At 47.0% G+C, this 23,452-nt stretch overlaps 2 protein-coding genes and 1 pseudogene across 8 annotated transcripts; all 3 read right to left on the bottom strand.

Moving 5' to 3' along the window:
- Nucleotides 1-911: 911 nt before the first annotated feature.
- On the bottom strand, nt 912-6,649 carry LOC123824137 (sialic acid-binding Ig-like lectin 14). The gene is made up of 4 exons (XM_045847240.1): nt 6,546-6,649; nt 2,068-2,177; nt 1,797-1,961; nt 912-1,689 (listed from the first exon to the last, which is right to left on the bottom strand). The coding sequence occupies exons 1-4, from the start codon at nt 6,584-6,586 to the stop codon at nt 1,667-1,669; spliced, it is 339 nt and encodes a 112-aa protein (XP_045703196.1). The 5' UTR covers nt 6,587-6,649; the 3' UTR covers nt 912-1,666.
- On the bottom strand, nt 4,028-11,976 carry LOC123824136 (annotated as a pseudogene).
- On the bottom strand, nt 4,028-23,210 carry LOC123824135 (sialic acid-binding Ig-like lectin 5). 7 transcript variants are annotated; one of them, XR_006786661.1, is made up of 15 exons: nt 23,136-23,210; nt 22,689-23,060; nt 22,188-22,457; nt 21,046-21,327; nt 20,734-20,833; nt 19,517-19,598; nt 18,567-18,775; nt 11,789-11,805; nt 11,430-11,680; nt 10,931-11,209; nt 10,143-10,670; nt 9,774-10,058; nt 9,462-9,561; nt 8,241-8,322; nt 4,028-6,596 (listed from the first exon to the last, which is right to left on the bottom strand). XR_006786661.1 is itself a non-coding variant. In XM_045847237.1 (7 exons), the coding sequence occupies exons 1-7, from the start codon at nt 23,173-23,175 to the stop codon at nt 7,287-7,289; spliced, it is 1,341 nt and encodes a 446-aa protein (XP_045703193.1). In that variant the 5' UTR covers nt 23,176-23,210; the 3' UTR covers nt 4,028-7,286. The 7 variants fall into 7 exon arrangements, 2 of the variants coding, with proteins under 2 accessions (XP_045703193.1, XP_045703195.1); XR_006786659.1 differs by lacking the exon at nt 11,789-11,805; XR_006786660.1 differs by lacking the exon at nt 11,789-11,805 and having other exon boundaries at nt 10,143-10,317.
- Nucleotides 23,211-23,452: the final 242 nt, after the last annotated feature.

Here is a 23,452-nt window from a genome sequence, read left to right as displayed (position 1 = left end):
TTATCACTACACGTCCCCATGATTTTCTTTTCTGCAGGCTTACTGTGCTCCTTTGTCTTGCTTTATAGGAATCTCATATGGAGGATTTGGAATGATTGATGCACTGATGCATCAAGCAAAAAATCCTACAGGCCAAAGGGTGTCTCTTTAGTATTTAAATTTTATTTTTCAATTACAGTTTACATTCCATATTATTTTGTATTAGTTTCAGGTGTACAACATGGTGGTCAGACAATCAAATACATTACGAAATGATCCCCTTGATATTTCCAGTGCCTACCAGGACCATATGTACTTATTACATTATTATTGTCTATATTCTCTATGCTGCACTTTACATCCTGGGTTGTCTGTTTGACTCAACTTCTCAGCAAAGGTCTGGCTCATTCCAATCCTGAATGGAAAACCAAGGCCAGTAAAACCCTCGGCCCAACTTGGTGTAATTTGTATTTTCATGTTCCGGAAAATTTCACATGACTCTGGTCCCTTACTTTGACATTCAAGAGATGCTAGTCCTTGGGGAGCAGGGGAGGATTGGATAATCCTTCAGGAGCTAAAATAGACTCAGATCCTGTTTTGTACATTTCGGATCTAGACTGTGAAACCCGCTAGAGAAGAGAGATGCATTCATTGCAAACATTCATAACAGGTTTGTTCCAGAACTGTTAACTTATTTATCTTCATTCTCAGAATCACATAATTTGGCTCAAGAAACTTTATATTGTATAACTTAATAAAATTTTTATTTATAATTAAATAGTAATCATAACAAGGTTGGCATCTTTGAATTGAAAGGCAGAGCTGTGCTCCCAACTCAACCACACACAGACATCTACATGGACGGTGCTGTTTGGGAGACAAGAAACTCAGGTGCTAACCAGGCATCTTTTGGGCAATGGGAGGGTAAGGCCCCAAGTTCATCCCCTTCCTGGGTCTGGGGATGGAAACAGAGGAGCAGTGGGTGGGGAGACAGAGAGGACAACTTGAGTGGGAGAGATACAGGCAACAGCAAAGGGGCAGTCAGTTGGTGTGCATCACTTCTTGTTTATATTCTGCATCTTACATGTTTTAACATCTTAAAATCCTTGCTAAACAAGGAGAGACACCCCCTCCCAGAACAACCAATTCTCAGAGACAGGAAAGATCTCTGCCACGAACAGCCTATCAGGTGCAAACCACCTAATCCTGAGCCCATATTTCTAATCACCCCAACCTTCCCTCAATCACCCAGGACCTGGGACCAGAGAAATACAGACTAGCCCACAGGAAGAAAGAAAACCCTCATTATTTCATATTAGCTGATCCTCAACTGTTCACCCTGCCCTGACTTGCATTTCCCATGGAAACCCCAATAAGACTCTGACTAGTCTGACCCCCATTTCCATCTGCTCTCTGATGAAACGTGGTGCTTCCCCCAGGGCCCTGCCTGGCCTTGCGGGGCCTCCTCTCAGTAAATGAAAGGAATAAAAACGTTTTTTCATTGGTGTTGACTCTCCTTGTCATCCTCAGTCACTCAAATTAAAACCCCAAGGGTACAATTGAGACAGGTGAGTCAGGAGTTCCCAGGGAGAAGGTGACACTGATGTCCCATGACCACCCCTCTGGACTCCATGTCTCACCTCAGTGCCATATTCACAAGAAGGGAGAGTCAGTCAGGATGTCAGCCTCATTTTCTGGGGGTTTCCACACCTGCGGAGCCAACACAGCTCTCAGCTCAGGGACTCAAACCCTTTAGCTCCAACTGCAGGCAGGTGGGACTACTCAGCCCCACCTGGAACTCAGGGCCAATCACTGACCTTCCCAGTAGAGAGACAGAGCTGCTCGCCTGGTGTAGTAGAGCCATGTGAGGCCATAGGTGAGGAGGAAGCCAGCCCCCATGAGGCACCCCCTGATCAGAGTGAGGACCAGGGGCCAGGAGCCCTGCTGCTCCTGAGTCACACATTTGCAGGAACAGGGAGGTCCTGGGGAAAAGGAGAGGGTGTGAAGTTGTAACTCCAGATCTCAGTCTGCCCACAGCCCCAACACCTGACTTGGCTCCCCACCCCTAGTACTTATCCTGCAACTCACTCTGCACAGAGAGGCTGAAGGAAACATGTTTGGAGCTCAGTGGGGCCTGAGCCTGGCAGGTGCACTGTCCCTCTTCCACAGTCTTCACATGAGGCAGCTCCAGGATCCTGCTGCTGGAGATCAGGGGCAGGGTGGGGGTGGGGGGATGTTCAGGACTGGAGAACTCCAGAATCAGCTCAGCACTGCAGGGAGGGGGTTGAGTGAGGGGGTTGCTGTTAGCCATGCACAACAGGCACAGAGCCTTGCCCTCCAGGATGGGATGGAATATGATTTGCACAATCTTGAGTGCTTTGGGGACGGAAGTGGAGAGAGAGAGAGAGAGAGAGAGAGAGAAAGAGAGACAGAGAGACAGAGACAGAGAGAACACACAGGGCAGGCATCCACCCACAAGAGGTGAGGGAGGGAACGTGATGATTTTCCTCCTTGCCTCTCCCATATCTGATACCATTCACACTCTGATTCCCCCTCTGCTCCATGGTGACCCCAGGGTCAGGTTCAAGCCCCAGCATCAGGGGCATCATGTCTGCCCTTGACAGGGCGAGAGGGTTTATGTTCCTGTGTCAGGCAGGAAAATGCCCAGCTATGGGATGGAGCTGAGGACATCCCAAGAGAAAGCCGTGGGTGACAGACCTGTGACCCTTCCTGAAAGGGGAACTTGGGCTCCACAGGCCATGGGGGGTGGGGGTGGCAGCTGAGAAATCATCCTGTGAACTTCAGCCCTTTACCATACCCTCCAAGTGAATGTGCCCAGGCTCCCAGGAGTTGAGAGGCTGGTCCAGATGTGAATGTGAAAGCAATCATCTTGCAGACGATGTTTAAGTCGAGAGGGGGGTCTCCCAGGGGTCATTGTGGGCAGAACTGTTCAGGGAGGACCCAACCTCCAGCTGAAGCCACTGAACCTCCCAGAAGAGGATACTTTTAAATTTCCTCTAGACCACCAAGTGCTGGTAGGAGAGGAAGGAATTTAGACCCAACTCCAGTGGAAGGTGGAACCCAGGGGAAAGCTGGGTGTTAAAGCGCTTTGTTCTGTGGGGACATGGGATGCACAAGTCATGGTCTTCCAGGGTCTGAGGGTCTGTGGGACAATGACAGTACACAGGTCTCCTCAAAGTGGGGTGTGTGCTGAGAGATCCTGCTCCATTCAGTGGAGACCCCAAAGGCTGGCCCACAGCACAGCAGCAAATGTGCCACCTTAAAGCTGAGGAAGCTCCATCCCCAGTGCCCCTCATGTGCTCAGTCCCTTCTCAAAGCCCCAGCAAGGGCTCCAGGGATGTGTGGAAATAACCTGCAATCCTGCTGCTCTTTTATAAAAGAAACACTTGATAAACTTTTCCCCAAATATGATAATGATGTGTAACAGTTCACACATCCCAGTAACAAATTGTGTGATTTAAAAACTTTTTTAAACTACATAGGAGAAAAAGAAATGTCAATCATTAGTGCCAAGGGAAATACTGAATTCTCTTTCTATTTACTATGATACATAAATATCATATTACAACAACTAATGATGTGTATTAAGCTAATATTAATATTGATTACTATATGACAGAATTATTTTCCTATAAATTAGCAATCAAAGAGTTTGAATAAAAAATGTTTGAATAACCCTGGCTGGCGTAGCTCAGTGGATTGAGCTCGGGCTGCAAACCAAAGTGTTGCAGGTTTGATTCCCAGTCAGGGTACATGCCTGGGTTGTAGGCCATGACTCCCAGCAACCGCACATTGATGTTTCTCTCTATTTCTCCCTCCCTTCCCTCTCTAAAAATAAATAAATAAAATCTTTTTTAAAAAACTTCTTAAAAAATGTTTGAATAAAAATGTTTCAGGCAGGTGTGCCAGAGAGGAACACCACACTACTAATGGTAATAGTCTATAATTTTAAAACTGGCTTATGTTTTGACTTTCTGCTTTTTAACATTTTTCAACTGATATTATGTGTTTTTTCATTTCAGAAAAATTCATAGGTGCCACATGTTGCTTTTTTATTTTGAAGCAGTGATCTCAACATCAGTATAAATATCAAGCTTCACAAAATTGGATCTGCCCCTGCCATAGGGAACATGTGAAGCAGAGGTAACCAGCTCTACTCCCCGCCCACCCCAGACTCCCCACACATTGCAAAGAAGACTGTCTTGTACAAGCAAAGGACTAAAGGAAGCAGGATTTCTGTGGTTGTTCTCCCCACAATTCACATCCCCAAGCAGTCTAGAAGATCTCAAGAAATAGTAAGTGTTGGCAAGAATGTCCTAAAGGGGAACCCTCTTGCAATGTAGCTGAGAATGTGAGTTGGGGCAGCAGCTATGTAAATCATTATGGCAGTTCTTCAAAAATTAAAAACGGAGCTCTGATAACATCCAGCAATGCCACTTCTGTGCATTTATTTGGAAGAAATGAAAACATTAACATATGCACCCCTACATTCACTGCAGAATCACTTATAATAGCCAAGATGTAGAAGCAATCTAAGTGTCCATTTATAAATGAATGGATGGAGAAAATGTGGTGTATACAAATGGAATACTAGTCTGCCAAAAAAAACTAGGAAATCCTGCCTTTGTGGCAACATGGATGGATCATGATGGCATTATGCTAAGTGAGGTATCAGACAGAGAAAGACAAATACCATATAGTTTCAAATATATGTAAAAACATTGTTAAAATTCAAACTCATGGATACAAACAACAGATTGGTAGTGGCCAGAGGCTGAGGGTGCGGGCAGGGCAAAAGGGATGAGGGTGGTGAAAAGTACAAACTTACAGTTATAAGATAATTAAAGCATGAGGGTGTAATGTACAGCATGGTGACTATAGTTAATAATAGTGGGTATTAACTGTAATACTATAGTTAATAATACCATGTTATATATTTAAAAGTTGCTAAGAGAGCATATTGCTAAGAGAAAAATGTTGAAATTATCATTACAAAAAATGTGTAACTATCTGGTGATGGATATTTGACAAGACATATTGTAGTAAGCACGTCACTGTACAGATGTGTGTCTACATATATATCGTAGTTATATGTTAATTATATATATATATATATAGAACATTGAGGCTGGGTACATAGATTAGATTAGAAGACAGAGTTCCGTTCTGGCTCCATGTGTGCTCCAACATCAGCATAACAAATTCCTCATGTTGAATTCCTGCTGCTGAAATCCATAGCGGGGCTTCTGTGTTCCTGGTTTGCTTTTGGCTGATTAACTCTCAAGAGATAAAACAAAGAGCAGTGGGTGATTTGAAGTGCCTTTGTGATAAAACTCACAGTCAACTAGGAATGAAGGATGATTTCCCTAACGAGATAGAGGGTGTCTTCAGCAAACATCACACCTAAGCAGTAGCATCAGGTCTTAGTCTAGAAAAACAATAACCATAGGCATAGGCTATGAAAAATGAAAAGAAAACAAAGCTATTTGGATACATCTAGATATTAAGTGATACCTGATACATTGGGGTATCAGATCGACTGTCATGTAACACATGCCTGTGTACATGTCACCCTTATAGCAGTCTCATGTTTCATCATCTACATCATACACCTCCTTGTATCTCATCACAGAGGCATGGTGACTTCTCACACTAACACAGGAAGAAGGGTGAGTACACAAAAAGAAGATATTTCAAGGGAAGGACAGAACACATTCACATAACTTTCATCAGAGTATATTGTTATAATTCTTCTGTTTTATTACTTACTCTTGTTCATCTTTTATTGTACCTACTTCACCAATTAAACTTTATCATAGTTGTGTATAGAAAAAGTCATAATATATATAAGATTCAGTACTAACTGTGGTTTCAGGCAAAACTGGGGATCTTGAAATATCTCCCCCACACATAAGGAAGACTACTGTCCTCACAATCAGAGAGATTACTGTTAGGCACATACACTCTGGTACCTTTCATGACATTCTGCCTGTTTTTGTTTTAGACTTTTCTTTTGAAAAAATTAAATGAAACGAACTATATAGAGGAGGGAGACTATGAGCTCTTTCTTCATTTCACTCTCTCAATACATATCTGTGCAAGAAGTCAGGTTTGAAGGACAGGAGGGGTACATGAAGCAAGGGGTGCACAGAGTGAAGCCAGAGAGTGTGGCCTCCTGGAGGGGGACCTCAATTAGCTAAGACTTTTGCAGGAAACACTATACAATGTTTAAGGAACATAGGGCATGAAGAGAAGCTGGGTGAGGAGGTGAATGCTAGGGGGGAAGGTTTGGGATGTGCTGTCTATGACAAGATAGTCAGGAAGGGGTGTGCAAAGGACAGAGGTGGGGTCAACTCCCTAGCACACCCAGTTTTACCCTGAAGAATTAATCTGGTGAAGAATTGGGGGGCCTGTGGGAGGTGCTGTCACATCCTACATGGTGCTGGAGGACCTACTGAAACACTCTAAGGTCACAGCAGAGCTGTATGGTCAAAACAGTCCCTCCCTGAAGCTTTTGCTTCTGCTCTGTGAAAAGGACTTCATACCTGCTGACTTGCTGTAGCCACATCAGCTTCACCACAGCCATTTCTTTGTCTCTGAAAAAAAAAACGCTTTTTGGTGATGAAATACCTGGTCAGCTCCTGTTTACAATCGCCAGGCTGTTGGAAAGATCCCAGTGGGGCTGTACATGGGATAGGGAAGGGACTGGCACTCAGGAAGTGCTAGAAGAAGGCACAGGCGAAAGTGAGGCAAGATGACCCCACAGAAACTACAAGATCCCACATCACAACAGAACACCAGCTGAGCCCAGTGTCTTTCCCTGAGGAGGCTTGGAAGAGTTCTGCATGGACAATGACACCAACAAGTTGTCTCCCTGTTTTCTCTGGCTGTTCACCCCTGGATTCAGGAGAACTTGCCACCAGGACCTTCCTGTTCAAAAGAGAGCGACAGGAAAGCCCTGGACCTCTGTTGGTTGTGATTTCTTTAATGCTCACAGCTGTCTTTGAGTAGATGTGTGACCTCTGCTGTACAGAGGGGAAACTTGGGGGGCGGGGCAGGAAGTGGATCACTTGAAGACAATGCCTTAGGAAGTGCTGAGGTCTGCACTTGAGCCCAGGTCTCTCCAAACCCATCCCCTTTCTTCTTTCTGCTCTGCCTGTGGATGTTCTTAGAGTGATTCATGTTAATGTTGCCCAAGGTCTCCTCAGGTTTCATCAATTAGCCCTGATTTCTTTCCCCAGAGAGGCTGTGATGCCTCTGGCCAGGACCAAGCTCTGAGTGAGTCTTCACTGGCTTCTCTTCTTGATCTCGGAGTACAGGCACGTGCTGGTGGCCTCCCTATCCTGAGGCTCCCTTTTCTTTCTCCCATGAAACCTGAGGTTGGCATACTGGGTATCCTGTTCCTCTCCTTCTGCAGAGGTGTCCCCTGTGGGTGACTCTTGGTCTGAAGGACCATGTGTCCTGGGGTTTTGCTGGGAACCCTGAGTAAAGGGGAGGGGAGAGAAGAGAGAGAAGAAAACAGACATGGCTCCAGGAGAAGTTGGGCTGACTGAACACTTTTTCATTCATCCTGTCCTTCCACACACACTCCTCATGAACTCAACTATTTGCTATTTATTTAAAATCAGAGCCCTGCCTGGTGTGGCTCAGTGAATTGAGCACCAGCATGGGAACCAAAGAGTCACCAGTTTGATCCCCAGTCAGGGCACATACCTGGGTTGCAAGCCAGGTCAGTTCCCTCATAGGGGGTGTGCTAGAGGAGACCACACATTGATGCTTCTCTCCCTTTCTTTCTCCCTCCCTTCCCCTCTGTCTAAATAAATGAATAAAATGATTTTAAAAGATCGGAATTATGATTGATTAGATCTTATTGAGGAATAATAACACATTTCATCCTCAAAGAGACCAAGTGTGAATGATACTTTATTATTTCCATTCCCAGAAAGGGAAAACGAATGGAGGAGAGGTAAGGTAACCAGCCCAGAATGGGTGGAAACTAACCATTTTTGGGGAGATGCTTCTGGCAAGCTGTACCTGGCCAAGAGATGAGGTGGGTTCAGTGGTGAGCAGGGCTAGGGTGAAAGTCTGACCATGGGCTGTGGGAGATGAAGGGGAAGTCACCTCCCACCTGTCTGTCCAGCTGACCACAGAGGAGCTCAGTCTGGACGTGCTCAATGGATATACACAGGGCCTACACCACACCCCACTGCACCTCATGAGAAGACACCCACATCACTCACCCAGGTGGCTGTACTCAGGACAGGGTCTTCATCATTTGTGACCTTTCGTCTCCCGGCTGCTTGCCTCCTGTGGTTTTTCACTCTAAGGGAAGGATTCAGCAGCCACAGTGAGTCAGGCACTGGTGGTCAGGCTGCCCCCACTCCCTGATAAAACAACAGAGGCATCCAGACCCAGAACCACAGCTGGAGACCCTCCATACATACAAGTGAGTGCTCTGTTCCCTGCAACCAGGTGTTTCACCTAGACTAAGTTTTCAAAACTAAAGGCCATCTTACACATAGAAACTTGTACAAAAAACAATCATAACAGTGTCACTCATGATAGCCAAAAACTAACAACAACCCAAATGCCCTTCAATGAATGAATCGAGAAGTAAAATGTGCCCCATCCATGCCACGGGACACTATTTAGAAATAAAAGAATAAAGTAATGGCACATGAACCTTGAAAATGTTATGCTATGTGAAGTAAGTCTGTCACAAAGGACCATGTATTGTATGATTCCATTTAAGCAAAATGTGGAGAATGGGCAAATCTACAGAAACAAAAAGAAGTGACTGGCTGCCTGGGGCTGGGCTGGGATGTTGGTGGAATCACTAATAAGGGATGTGGGCTGTTTTCTCATCTGGATCTAAGAAAGGATTTTCTAAATTACTTGTTGTTCAGTTACAGATGTCCTGCCTGTTTGCCCACTGCCCCCCACTCCCACAGTCAATCCTCCCATTGGGCAGGCCCATGAGTCCTCTATTGATGTTCCTTTCCTTGCCCTTCCCCTTTTTTCCCCGTTATCCCACTCCCCCAACCCCACCTCTGGTCCATTAGTTATTTATTTCCAAGTCTCTGGTTCTATTTTACTCAATTCTTTGTTGCACTAATTAGGTTCCCCTTTCAGGTGAGATCATATGGTATTTGGCTTTCACCACCTGGCTTATTTCACTTAGCCTCATGCATTAAGCATAATGAAAAACTTTTAAAATTTTCATTCATCCTGTTATTCCACACACACTCCTGTGTGTGGGGATTGGATCACAACTCTGATTAAACTAAAAGCCACTGAATTGTACACTTTACAAGAATTTTCTCTCAATAAACCTGTTACCCTGCCTCCCTTGCCAGAGGACCAATCTGTGTGGACTCAGATCTGCCTTTCTGGGACCCTGGGGCCTCTCTCTGTACCCCCCACTACTCAGCTCCCTGCACCTCCCCAGGACATGGACTTACATGCAAAACAAGATGAGACACAAGCACAGGAAGAGTAGGGCCATGACACCAGCACCTCCAAGAGCTGCAGGAACCACTCTCGAAACAGATACTAACTTCCCTGCAGAGAAGAAGGGTGTGAACCCACCCACTCCCACATTCAGAGTCTTGTCTTCCCACCTTCTTGAAGAACCTGCTATTCTGTTCCAAACAAGATTGAGGGCCCCACCCTAGCAACCACTCAGTACCTGGCCACAGCCCCTTTCCCCAGTTCCAAGCACCCTTTGATCCCTTCCTCTCTCCCTCAGTCTATGCCCCCAGCAGGCCCCTGACCTGGCAGCAGCAGGACACTGGCACTCTGGGCCCCGTGGACATTCTCTGCCTGGCAGCTGAGTCTGAGACCCACACTGAGCCCCTCTCAGAGGTTCAGGGAGCTGTTGGCCCAAGACCCAGTGGAGCTGGAAGTGACCATGTAGGAGGAGTTGCTGTGGTTCCCCTCCAGGAACCCCTCCCCTAGTTGCCAGCACAGCAAAGGGGTTGGCTGGGCTCGGGAGGAGCAGCTGCAGTGCAGACTCTCTTTCTCTCAGGAGCAGGAGGGTCCCAGCAGCCTTGGGGGGTCTGTGGGGAGTGAGGAAAAGGATCAGCAGTGCCTCTCCCCACGCAGGACACAGATGTCCTGAGCCCAGGCTTTCCCACACTCACAGACCACAGAGAGGCTGAGATACTTCTGGAGCCCAGTGGGTGCCGAGCTTGGCAAGTGAACTTTCCTTCTTCCCCAGCCCTTATTCGGGGTAGCTCCAGGATCACAGTTCTGGAGATGGGGATAGTGTTCAGGGCTGGGGACCCCTGGAACCAGCTCAGCTGTGCAGGGGGGTTGCTGTAAGACACACAGAGCAGATACAGAGACTCCCCCTCCAGGAGGGGAATTGAGGTGTCTTGCACAATCTTGAGGGCTTTGGGGAGAAAAGTGCAGAGATAGAAGAAAGAGAGAGACCACAGAGAGAGAAGGGTGTGGAACACAGGTATCAGCATCCACCCAAAAAAGAGAGAGAGGGAGGATGATGATTTTCCTCCTTGCCTCTCCTGTATCCGATCCCATTCAGGCTCTGATTCCCACACCCCCGAGCTCCATGATGGCCCCAGCATCGGGTCTTAGCCCCAGAGAGGGAGGTTCTTTCCTACGTGTCACATTTCTGAAGGACATGCCTATGGTGAGGCTCTGTGGGGCATCTGGGACAGAGAGATAAGGTCATGCCTCAGAGGGGAAGAGCAGATGGAAGTCACCCCAAAACAAGGATGGGATGTGGGAAGCGGGAAGGCAGAATTGCTCTCCTTCTGCCCCACTCCCCACCTGCACTCAGATTCATTCACAAGTGTTCTCAGGTAAGCTCAGCCTCCTGCACACACACACACACACACACACACACACACACACGTGCATAGACCACTCCCACTGCCCCTAGGACACCAGCCATCCCTCCAACACTCACAGAAGACGTTAAGCCAGATGGTTCTCTCTGTAGTCACCAAAGACCATAGGTGTTTCACCTGACAGGTGAGGTTAATGCCATGGACCTGAGGCCTCAGAGTGAAGGTGAGCACCGAGGAGTGGAGCTTCCAGTGGTTCAGAGAGACAACAGCAGCCTCCACCCAGGAGACAGCGACAGGTCTTCCCCCTTGGCAGGACCCTGGCAGGCTGCAGGTCAGCTCTGTAGGATGGCTGGACTTCATGGGCTCCACAATAAGGATGTCTGGTTTCTGTGTCAGTTCTGAGGAGGAGAAAGGAAGGTGCTTGGGTCCCACAGGTTGGGAACCTAGAGTATGAACCTGAGAGGGCCACCTGACTCAGGGCCTGAGCTCATCCCGGGTCCTGTGGCTCTTCTGACCACCCTGGGCCCAAGGCCTGGATCAGGAACTATCTCAGTGACCTGTTCTTTTTGTCAGACCATGTCCCATATCTCAGCATCCTCTCCTGGGCCACCACCATACCTGTCACCTGCAATGTCAGCTTCTTATCTCAGTAAGCATATTGTATATTTTTTCCTCTCTCCACTCGGAAGACGTAGGTTCCTGTGTCACTCCTCCTGGTGTCTCTGATGCTCAGGAAAGAGTTGTTGGTCTTGGGGTATGTGAGGAGGAATCTGTCCTGGGTCTCCCTCTTCAGTGGTTTATTTAGGTTGTTTGTGGCCACAGCAGAGACTGTGTTGTCTCCATGCCTGTACCAGTAGGTGTAGAGTTTGCTAGAGGAAGATCAGGAACTCCATGGGTAGGAGAAGGAGCATGGCACATGGATGCACAGACCCTCCTGCACACTAACCAATTTGCTGCACTCCAAGCTCATAGCCTACCTGCTCCTGCAGGGACCCTGTGGGAACACAAAGGCTCAGCTGCAGCCTCTGCCCCTCACCTACCCATCTCCCCACCCTTCTGCCCACTCACCACCCCACAGCAGAGGCAGCAGCAGCAGGGGCACCATGACTGCATCTGGCAGTGCGGAGCAAGCCTAGGTCCCTGTGTCAGGGAGAGAAATGCCAAGCTGTGGGGTAGGGCTGAGGACGCCCAACAGGAAGCTGTGGGTGACAGAGCTATGGCCAAGCCTGAAAGGGGAAGTTAGGCTCCACAGACCATGGGACTTGGATGGAGTCTGAGAAATCAGCTTGTCTCAACCTCAGCCAAATGCCTGATCCTCCCAATATTATACCCAGGCCCCCAGAGGTTGTGAGTCTCATCCAGATGTGAATCTGAAAGTGATCACCTTACAGTTGATGTTCCAGTCAAGAAGGAGGTCACCCAGGGATCATGGCAGTCAGAGCTGCTCCTGGTGACCTGGAGGGTCATCCCTCCTGCTGAAACCACTCAAATTTCTGGAAGAAGATACTTTTAAATTTCCTTTAGACCACCAAGTGCTGGTAGGAGAGGTAGGAATTTAGATCCAAGTCCAGTGGAGGGTGGAACCCTGGGGGAAGCTGAGCATTAAAGCACTTTGTTCTGAGGGTTTGGAGGACATGAGATGCACAAGTGATGGACTTCTAGGCTCTGGGGCCCTGTGGGACAGTGGCAATACACAGGTACCCTCAATATGGGATTTGTGAAGGAAGACCTCACCCCTTTTGTCTGGGACCCCAATTGCTGGTCCTCAGCACAGCACCAAATTTGCCACCTTAATCCTCAGAAAGCTCAATCCTCAAAGACCCTCAAGACTTTGGACCCTTCTCAAAGCCCCACAAGAGCTTCAGGGATGTGTAAAAATAATCTGCAAGCCCATTGCTCTTCTAGGAAAGAAAGAAACTTGATAAACTCTTTCCCAAATATGACAATGATGTGAAGAGTTCTGACACTTCAGTGACAAGTTGTGCGATGAAAAACAAGTTTTTTAAACTGTTACAGGAAGAAAAGAAGTGCCAGTCAATGGTGCTGAGGGAAATACTGAATTCTCTTCCTATTCCCTTTGTAATATAAGTATAACATTATTTAATCATGAATAGTGGTTACTAATATAATATTAATATGTATTACTATATGACAGAATTATTCTCCTATGAAGAAGCAATGAAGCAGCATCTGTCAAAAATGTGGGGGACACATGTGCTTCAGGTGGGCCACACAGGAACGCCACACTACTGATGAAAATATCTCTGATGTCTAGAATTTTCTTATGATATGGTTTTCAGCATTTTAGTTTTTCTTACTTAATGTGAAGGGTTTTCTTATATTAGAAAAATCCATGGCTGCCACATGTTGCTCTTTTTTAAGCAATGATCTCAACATTAGTATGAATACCAGGCTCCTCAGAACCTGGGGCTACTCCTGCCTCAGAGAACAGGTTAACCAGAGGTAACCATCCCCCACCTACCCCAGATTCCTCACATATTGCAAAGAACACTGACTTGTGCAAGCAAAGAACTAAAGGAGATAGGATGTCCATTATTGTTCACCCCACAATTGACAGCACTGAACACTCTAGCAAATCTCAAGGAATGAGTGCGGGCAAGAATGCACAGAAGGGGACACCCTTGCACTGTGCCTGGGACTGTAAGTTTGGGGCAGCTGCTATGGAAATCACTATGTCAATTCCCCAAAAATTAAACATAGAGCTGCCATAACATCCAGTGCTTCCACATCTGCATATTCATTTGGAGAAAGTGAAACACAAAATTGAGATAACCCATGCAGCCCTGTGGTCCTTGCAGCATTATTTATAATAGCCAAGATGTGGGGGCAACCTCAGTGTCCATTGAGAAATGAAGGGATGAAGAAAATGTGCTTTATACACTGTGGAAGGTGTTTGTGTCATACAACAGATGGAAATCCTGCCATTTGCAACATGGATGGACTGTGAGGGCTTTTTACTAATTGAAATAATTAAGAGAAAAAATACATATACTTTCACCTAAGTGAGAAAACATTTTAAAAAGTCAAACTCACACATAGAGAAGACAGACTGGTGATGGCCAGAGGCAGAGGGTGGGGGTGGGTCAAATGGGTGAGGGTGGTCAAAGATGCAAACTTTCAGTTATTCAAAAAATTAAATCATGAGGAGGTAATGTACAGCATGGGATGGTAGTTAATATTACAGGGTATTAATACCATTAACTACAAGAACATCATTAAAAACACCATCTTGTATATTTAAGAATGGCTAAGAGAAAAAAATTTGAAACTTCTCATCACATACAAAAGTGTGTAACTATGTGGTGGTGGATATTTAACAAAACATATTGTGCTGAGCTCATCACAGTAGATGCATCTATCAGATCATTAGGGCTTCATACTGCAGTAGTGTCATATGTCAATCATATCTCAATAACTCACATGTACATACTAAATAACTGAGCCTGGGTACTTGGGTGTGATTAGAAGATCCAAGTCTTCCAGGCAGAGTTACCTACTAGCTCCATGTGTGCTCCCATATCCTCAGAACAGATTCCTCACATTAAATTCCCGCTGCTGAAACCCATACTGGGGTTTCTGTGTTTCTGATCTGCCCTTCACTGATTAACTCTCAAAAAAATAAAACAATGAGCAGTGGGTGACTTGAAGTGCCTTCATGATAAAACTCACAGCCAACTAGGAGTGAAGAGTGATTTCCCTAACAAGATAGAGGGTGTTTTCAGCAAACATCACACCTAATGCAGTAGTATCAGGTCTTAGTCTTTGTCTAGAAAGGCAATAACCATAGGTATAGGCTATGAAAAGTCAAAAGAAAACAAAGCTATTTGGATATATCTAGGTATTAAATGATACCTGATACATCAGGGTATCAAATCGACTGTCATGTATCACATGCTTGTGTTCATGTCACCCTTATAGCAGTCTCATGCTTCATCAACTATGTCATACATCTCCTTGTATCTCATCACAAAAGCATGATGACTTCTCACATTAACACAGGAAGAAGGGTGAGTACACAAAAAGAAGATATTTCAAGGGAGGGAGAGAACACATTCACATAACTTTCATCAAGGTATATTGTTATAAATCTTCTGTTTTATTAGTTACTCTTGTTCATCTCTTATTGTGCCTAATTGACCAATTAATCTTTATCCTAGGTGTGTATAGAAAAAATTATAATATATATGAGATTCAGAATTAACTGTGGTTTCAGGCATGAACTGGGGATCTTGACACATCTCCCACACACATAATGGAGACTAGTGTCCTCACAATCAGAGAGGTTATTATTAGGCATGTACACTCTGGTATTGCTCATGAAAATCTGGCTGTTTTTGTTTAAGTTTTCTTTTGAAAAAATTAAATGAGGGAGAGGACTTCCAGCCAAGATGGAGGCATAGGTAGACACACTGTGCCTCCTTCCACAACCAAAAAAGGTCAGTAACAATTTAGAAACAAGACAACAACCAGATCTGACAAAAATTGAACTGTATGGAAGTTGGACAACCAAGGAGTTAAAATAGACACATTCATCCCGATGGGTAGGAGGGGTGGAGTTGGGCAGCCAGGCGGAAAGGGGTGGAGGCACAAAAGGTGGTGGCACCACATGCTTAATGCATCCCGGGCGCATAAGTCATCCCGAGTGCAAGATTGCAGCGGGTGGACCCTGGGCACACAAACAGCTGGCAGACCAGCGAGGCAGTGACTATGAAGCAAGCCACTGTGCACAAGGCTCCTGGCTGTCTGGACCACATTCACGTGCACATAAACCAGGTGAAATTGGGCAGTGAGACAGACCATGCAACCCAGGGTTCCAGTGCCAAGAAATAGAACCTCGGGACACTGATTGAAAACACCTGTGGGAGTTGAGGTGCATGGAGACACTCCCAGCCTCACAGGAGAATGTGTTGGAGAGACTCACAGGGTCCAAGAACATGCACAAGCCCACCCACATGGGAATTAGCACCACAAAGGCCCAGGTAGCTTGGGGGAAGTAGCAGAGGGGACTGAAATCCAATGGAGAGAGGAGCAAGCACCATTGTTTCATCTAAGACCCCAACCCCACATACAATGTCTCAACCCAACAACTGGGTTGTCCTGCCCTGGAGAACACCTAAGTCTCCACCCCTCACTATGAAACAGGAGCCACCAGACCCTCCCCCGCCCCCCCCAAAAAAAAATGGCTCAAAGAGAAGAAGAAATCAAAGCTCCAGAGCCAATACTTTTAAGTGACTAAGAGATAGCCAACCTATCAGATGCACAGTTCAAAGCACTGGTGCTCAGGATGCTCACAGAATTGGTTGAATTTAGTCACCAATTAGATGAAAAAATGAAGGCTACACTAAGTGAAATGAAGGAAAATACACAGGGAACTAATAGTGATGGGAAAGAAACTGGGACTCAAAACAATAGAGTGGACCAGAAGGAAGAAAGAAATAACCAAACAGAAAAAAAATGGAGAAATAAGACTTCAGAAAAATGAGGAGAGGATTAGGAACCTCCAGGACATCTTTAAATGTTCCAACATCAGAATTATATGGGTACCAGTAGGAGAAGAGGAAGAGCAACAAGTGCAAAACTTATTTGAACAAATAATAAAGGAGAACTTCCCCAATCTGGCAAAGGGAAATAGACTTCCAGGAAGTCCAGGAAGCTCAGAGAGGCCCAAAGAAGTTGGACCCAAGGAGGAACACACTAAGGCACATCATCATTACATTAGCCAAGGTAAAAATGAAGGAGAGAATCCTAGAAGCAGCAAGTGATAAGGGGACAGTTACCTACAAAGGAGTTCCCATCAGACTGTCAGCTGATTTCTCAAAAGAGACCTTGAAGGCAAGAAGGGCCTGGAAAGAAGTATTCCAAGTCACAAACAGCAAGGACCTACATCCAAGATTGCTCTACCCAGCAAAGCTTTCATTTAGAATGGAAGGGAAGGTAAAATGCTTCTCAGATAAGGTCAAGTTAAAGGAGTTCATCATCACCAAGCCCCTATTTTATGAAATATTAAAGGGATTTGTCTAAGAAAAAGAAGTTAAAAAAGCAGTATAGTAAAATGACAGCAAACTCACAATTATTAACAACCACACCTAAAACAAAAACAAACTAAGCAAACAACAAGAACAGGAAGAGAACCAAAGAAATTGAGAGATCACATGCAGAGTTAGCAACAGGGGAGTGGGAGGAGCAGAAAGGGGGAAAAGGTATAGAGAATAAGTAGCATAGATGGCAGGTAGAAAAGAGACGGGGGAGGGTAAGAATAGTATGGGAAATGTAGAAGCTAAAGAACTTATGACACATGGACATGAATGAAAGAGGGGGAATGTGGGTGGGAGAGGGTGTGCAGGGTGAAGGGGAGCAAAGGGAGGCAAATGGGACAACTGTAATACCATAATCAATAAAATATATAAAAATACATAAATAAGAAATAGTTGGCAGAAACATATCTAGACAATAAATAAAATGATGGTAAAAACTGCAAAAAAAAAAAGAAAAATTTCAATGAAACCAACTGTATAGAGGAGGGAGACAATGAGCTCTTTCTTCAGTTCACTCTCTCAATACAAACCTGTGCAAGATCAGCTTTGAAGGACAGGAGGGGTGTGCCAGAGTGAAGCAATGGAGCAGGGCCTCCAGGAAGGGGATCTCAACTACCTGAGACATTTGTAGGAAACACCATAGGTTTAAGGAACAGAGAGCACAGGGAGAAGCTGGGTGAGGAGGTGAATGCTAGGGGAAAAGGTTTGGGATGTGTTGTCTAAGACAAGGGAATCAGGAAAGGGTGTGTGAAGGACAGAGTCAGGGTCAGCTCTCTAGCACACCAGGTTTCACCTTGAAGAACTAATCTGGCCAGGAACTAGGAAGCCTGGGGGTGGCGCTGTCACATCCTACATGGTGCAGGAGGCCCTACCTAAACACTCTAGGGTCACAGCAGGGCTCTATAGTCAAAACAGTCCCTCCGCCAAACTTTTGCTTCTGCTCTGTGAAAAGGACTGCATACCTACTGACTTTACCGTAGCTGCACCAGCTGCATCACAGCCATTTCTTTGTCTTTGAAAAAATCCTTTTTGGTGATGAAATATCTGGTCAGCTCCTGTTTACAATTGCCAGGCTTTTGGAAAGACCCCAGTGGGGCTGTACATGGGATGGGGAAGGGACTGGCACTCAGGAAGTGGAGGAAGAAAGCACAGACGAAAGTGAGGCAAGATGACCCCACAGAAACTACAAGATACCACATCACAAGAGAACACCAGCTAAGTCCAGTGTCTTTCCATAAAGAAGCTTTCAAGAGTTCTGCATGGACAATGACACCAACAAGCTGCTGCCCTGTTTTCTCTGCCTGTTCACCCCTGGATTCAGAAGAATTTCACACCAGGACCTTTCTGTTCAAAAAAGGGAGACAGTCAACCTTGGACCTCTGTTGGTTGTGGTTTCTTTAATGCTTACAGCCACCTTTGACTAGGATGTGTGATCTCTGCTGTACAGTTCTGATCTCTGCTGTACAGTACAGCAGGGGTGTAGAAGTGAATTGCTTGAAGACAATGCCTTTAGGAAGTGCTGAGGTCTGCACTTGAGCCCAAGCCTCTCCAATCCCATCCCCTTTCTTCTTTCTGCTCTCCCTGTGGATGCTCTTATAGTGATTCATGTTAATGTTGCACAAGGTCTCCCCAGGTTTCATCAATTAGTCCTTGACTTCTCTCCCTCAGAGAGGCTGTGATGCCCCTGGCCAGGACCAACCTCTGAGCAAATTCTCAATGGCTGGTCTTCTTGATCTCTGAGTACAGGCAGGTGCTGGTAGCCTCCTTGTCCTGAGGCTCCCTTTTCTTCCTCCCGTGAAACCTGAGGTTGGCATACTGGGTATCCTGCTCCTCTCTCTGTGCAGAGGTGTCCCCTGGGGGTGATTCTTGGTATGAGGGCCCATCTGTTCTGCAGTTTTGCTGGGAACCCTGAGTAAAGGGGAGGGGAGAGAAGAGAGAGAAGAAAACAGACATGGCTCCAGGAGAAGATGGGCTGACTGAACACTTTTTCATTCATCCTGTTCACCCACACACACTCCTCATGAACTCAACTATTTGCTATTTATTTAAAATCAGAGCCCTGCCTGGTGTGGCTCAGTGAATTGAGCACCAGCATGGGAACCAGGGGTCACCAGTTTGACTCCCAGTCAGGGCACATACATGGGTTGCAAGCCAGGTCAGTTCCCTCATAGGGAGTGTGCTAGAGGAGACCACACATTGATACTTCTCTCCCTTTCTTTCTCCCTCCCTTCCCCTCTGTCTAAATAAATAAATAAAATGTTTTTTAAAAATCAGAATCATGATTGATTAGATCTTATTGAGGAATAATAACACATTTCATCCTCAAACAGACCAAGCATTTCCTTCCCAGAAAGACAAAACTGAAGAGAGGAGAGGTGAGGTAACCATCCCAGAATGGGTGGAAACTAACCGTTTTGGGGAGATTGTTCTGTCAGGCTGTACCTGGCCAAGAGGTGAGGTGAGTTTCAGTGGTCAGCAGGGCTAGGATGAAAGGCTGACTATGGGCTCTGGGAGATAAAGGGAAAGTTACCTCCCACCTGTCTGTCCAGCTGACCACAGAGGAGCTCAGTCTGGACGTGCTCAATGGATATACACAGGACCTACACCACACCCCACTGCACCTCATGAGAAGATACCCACATCACTCACCCAGGTGGCTGTACTCAGGACAGGGTCTTCATCATTTGTGACCTTTCGTCTCCCGGCTGCTTGCCTCCTGTGGTTTTTCACTCTAAGGGAAGAATTCAGCAGCCACAGTGAGTCAGGCACTGGTGGTCAGGCTGCCCCCACTCCCTGATAAAACTACAGAGGCATCCAGACCCAGAACCACAGCTGGAGACCCTCCATACATACAAGTGAGTGCTCTGTTCCCTGCAACCAGGTGTTTCACCTAGACTAAATTTTCAAAACTAAAGGCCATCTTACACATAGAAACTTGTACAAAAACAATCATAACAGTGTCACTCATGATAGCCAAAAACTAACAACAACCCAAATGCCCTTCAATGAATGAATCAAGAAGTAAAATGTGCCCCATCCATGCCACGGGACACTATTTAGAAATAAAAGAATAAAGTAATGGCACATGAACCTTGAAAATGTTATGCTATGTGAAGTAAGTCTGTCACAAAGGACCATGTATTGTATGATTCCATTTAAGCAAAATGTGGAGAATGGGCAAATCTACAGAAACAAAAAGAAGTGACTGGCTGCCTGGGGCTGGGCTGGGATGTTGGTGGAATCACTAATAAAGGATGTGGGCTGTTTTCTCATCTGAATCTAAGGAAGGATTTTCTAAATTACTTGTTGTTCAGTTACAGTTGCCCTGCCTGTTTCCCCACTGCCCCCCACTCCCACAGTCAATCCTCCCATTGGTCATGCCCATGATCCTCTATTGATGTTCCTTTCCTTGCCCTTCCCCTTTTTCCCCCATTATCCCACTCCCCCTACCCCACCTCTGGTACATTAGTTATTTATTTCCAAGTCTCTGCTTCTATTTTACTCAATTCTTTGTTGCATAATTAGGTTCCACCCACAGGTGAGATCATATGGTATTTGCCTTCACCACCCAGCTTATTTCACTTAAACTAATGCATTAAGCATAATGAAAAACTTTTAAAATTTTCATTCATCCTGTTATTCCACACACACTCCTGTGTGTGGTGATGGGTGCACAACTCTGATTAAGCTAAAAGCCACTGAATTGTACACTTGACAAGAATTTTCTCTCAATAAAGCTGTTACCCTGCCTGCCTTGCCAGAGGACCAATCTGTGTGGACTCAGATCTGCCTTTCTGGGACTCTGGGTCCTCTCTCTCTACTCCCCACTACTCAGCTCCCTGCACCTCCCCAGGACACAGACTTACACGCAAAACAAGATGAGACACAAGCACAGGAAGAGTAGGGCTGTGACACCAGCACCTCCAAGAGCTGCAGGAACCACTCTCCAAACAGATACCAACTTCCCTGCAGAGAAGAAGGGTGTGAACCCACCCACTCCCACATTCAGAATCTTGTCTTCCCACCCCCTTGAAGAACTTGCTGTTCTGTTCCAAACAAGACTGAGGGTCCCACCCTAGCAATCACTCAGTACCTGGCCACAGCCCCTTTCCCCACTTCCAAGCACCCTTTGATCCCTTCCTTTCTCCCTCACCCTCTACCTCCAGCAGGCCCCTGACCTGGCAGCAGCAGGACACTGGACCTCTGGGCCCCGTGGACATTCTCTGCCTCACAGCTGAGTCCTAGTTCAGCAAGCCCCATGGGGAGGCTCAGGGAGCTGTTGGCCCAGGGCCCCGAGGAGCTATAGGTGACCGTGTAGGAGAAGTTGCTGTGGTTCCCCTCCAGCAACCCCTCCCTCAGCCACCAGTGCACCGAGGGTGTCGGCTTGGCTTGAGAGGAGCAGCTGCAGTGGAGACTCCCATCCTCCCAGGAGCAAGAGGGTCCCAGCAGCTGTGGGGGAACTGTGGGGAGCAAGGAGAAGGGTCAGCAGTGTCTCTGCCCTCCCAGGACACTACAGATATCCCGCGCCCAGACTTCCCCACACTCACAGACCACTGAGAGGCTGAGAGATAGATCTGGGGAGCCCAGCAGGTGTCAAGCTTGGCATGTTAACTTTCCTTCCCCCCCAGCCCCCACACAAGGCAGTTCCAAGATCAAGGCTCTGGAGACAGGGACGGTGTTCAGTGCGGAGGACCCCCAGAACCAGCTCAGCTGTGAAGGGGGGTTGCTGTCAGCCACACAGAGCAGCTGCAGACCCTTACCCTCCATAATGGGAATGGTTGTGTCTTGCGCAGTCTTGAGGGCTTTGGGGAGAAAAGTGCAAAGACAGAAAGAGAGAGACAGGCAGAGAGAGAAAGGTGTGGAACACAGGGCAGGCACCTACCCAAAAAAGTGAGGGAGGGAGGGTGGTGATTTTCTTTCTTGCCTCTCCCATATCTGATCCCATTCACACTCTGATTCCCCCACCCCCGAGCTCCATGGTGGCCCCACCATCAGGTCTTAGCCCCAGAAAGGGAGGTTCTTTCCTACCTGTGACATTTCTGAAGGACATGCCTATGGTGAGGTTCTGTGGAGAAACTGGGACAGAAAGATATGCTCCTGCCTCAGAGGGGAGGAGTGGATGGAAGTCACCTGAACCCAACAAGGGGCAGTGGAAACCAGGAAGGTGGGATTGCTGGCCTCTTGGCTTGTTTCCCACAAACATTCCCCCACCTATATACACCAGTGTTCTCAAATTAGCTCAGCCTGCTGCTCACATTAATGCATGTGCACACACAAGTCCTACTGCTCTCAGGAAACCAGCCATCCCTCCAACACTCACAGAATACATTGAGCCTGATGGTTCTCTCCATAGTCACCCTTGATCTCTGGCATTTCACCTCACAGGTAAGGTTGGTGCCATGGTCCTGGGGCCTCGGGGTGAAGGTGAGCACAGAGGAGTGGAGGTTTTGGTGATTCAGAGAGTCAACAGCAGCTCCCATCCAGGAGAAGGCAAGAGGGCTTCCCCCTTGGCAGAACCCTGGCAGGCTGCAGGTCAGCTGTGTGGAGCGGCCAGACTGCAGAGGTTCCACAGTGAGGATGTCTGGTTGGTCTGTCAGAACAGAGGAGGACACAGGGAGGTGCTTGAGTCCAGGGGATTAGGGACCCAGAGTATGAACCTGAGAAGGACTCCTGACTCTGGACCTGAGCTCTTCCCGTGTCCTGTGTCTCTTCTGACCACCCTGGTACCCATGGCCTGGATCAGGGAGTGTCCCAGTGTCCTGCTCCTGTGGTAAGACCAGGTCCCATGTGTCAGCATGGTCTCCTGGGCCCTTTGGCATACCTGTCACCTGCAATGTCAGCTTCTTATCTTGGTAAGTATATCGTACATTTTTTCCTTTCTCCAGTCGGAAGACGTAGATTCCAGTGTCACTCTTCCTGGCATCTCTGATGATGAGGGAACAGTCATCAGTCTCGGGGTCCATGAGGAAGAATCGGCCCTGGGTCTCCTTCTTCACTTGTTTACGTGAATTTGTGGCCACAGGATGAGGGTAGCCTACGTTGTCCCCACTTCGGTACCAGTAGGTGTAGAGTACGTCGAAGGAAGAACTCCTCGGGTAGGAGAAGGAGCAGGGCACGTAGACCCACAGACCCTCGTGCACCCTCACCAATTCTTGCACTTGGAGCTCATAGCCTTCCTTCTCCTGCAGGGACCCTGGGGTGACACAGAGAATCAGCTGCAGCCACAGCCTTTCCCCATTTTCCCATTCCCCACCCCAGGCCCACTCACCCTCCCACAGCAGGGGCAGCAGCAGAAGCAGGGGCACCATGTCTGCATCTCACTGGCTGAGTGGGGTCATGTTCCTGTGTCAGGGAAGGGAAATGTTCGCTGGGGGGTAGGGCTGAGGACGCCCCAACAGGAAGCCATGGGTGACAGAGCTGTGGCCAGGCCTGAAAGGGGAAGTTGAGCTCCATAGGCCATGGGACTTCAGTGGAGGCTGAGAAATCATCCTGTCTCAAGTGAGACAGGCCATCTGCCTGAACCTTCAAGTGAGGTACCTAGGCCCCCAGAAGCTGAGAGTCTCATCCAGGTGTGAATCTGAAAGT

The sequence above is a fragment of the Phyllostomus hastatus genome, unplaced genomic scaffold, assembly GCF_019186645.2.
Source record: "Phyllostomus hastatus isolate PE091 unplaced genomic scaffold, TTU_PhHast_1.1 phas_contig_549, whole genome shotgun sequence".
Taxonomy (NCBI): domain Eukaryota; kingdom Metazoa; phylum Chordata; class Mammalia; order Chiroptera; family Phyllostomidae; genus Phyllostomus; species Phyllostomus hastatus.
This window is presented reverse-complemented; position numbering and strand designations above follow the sequence as displayed.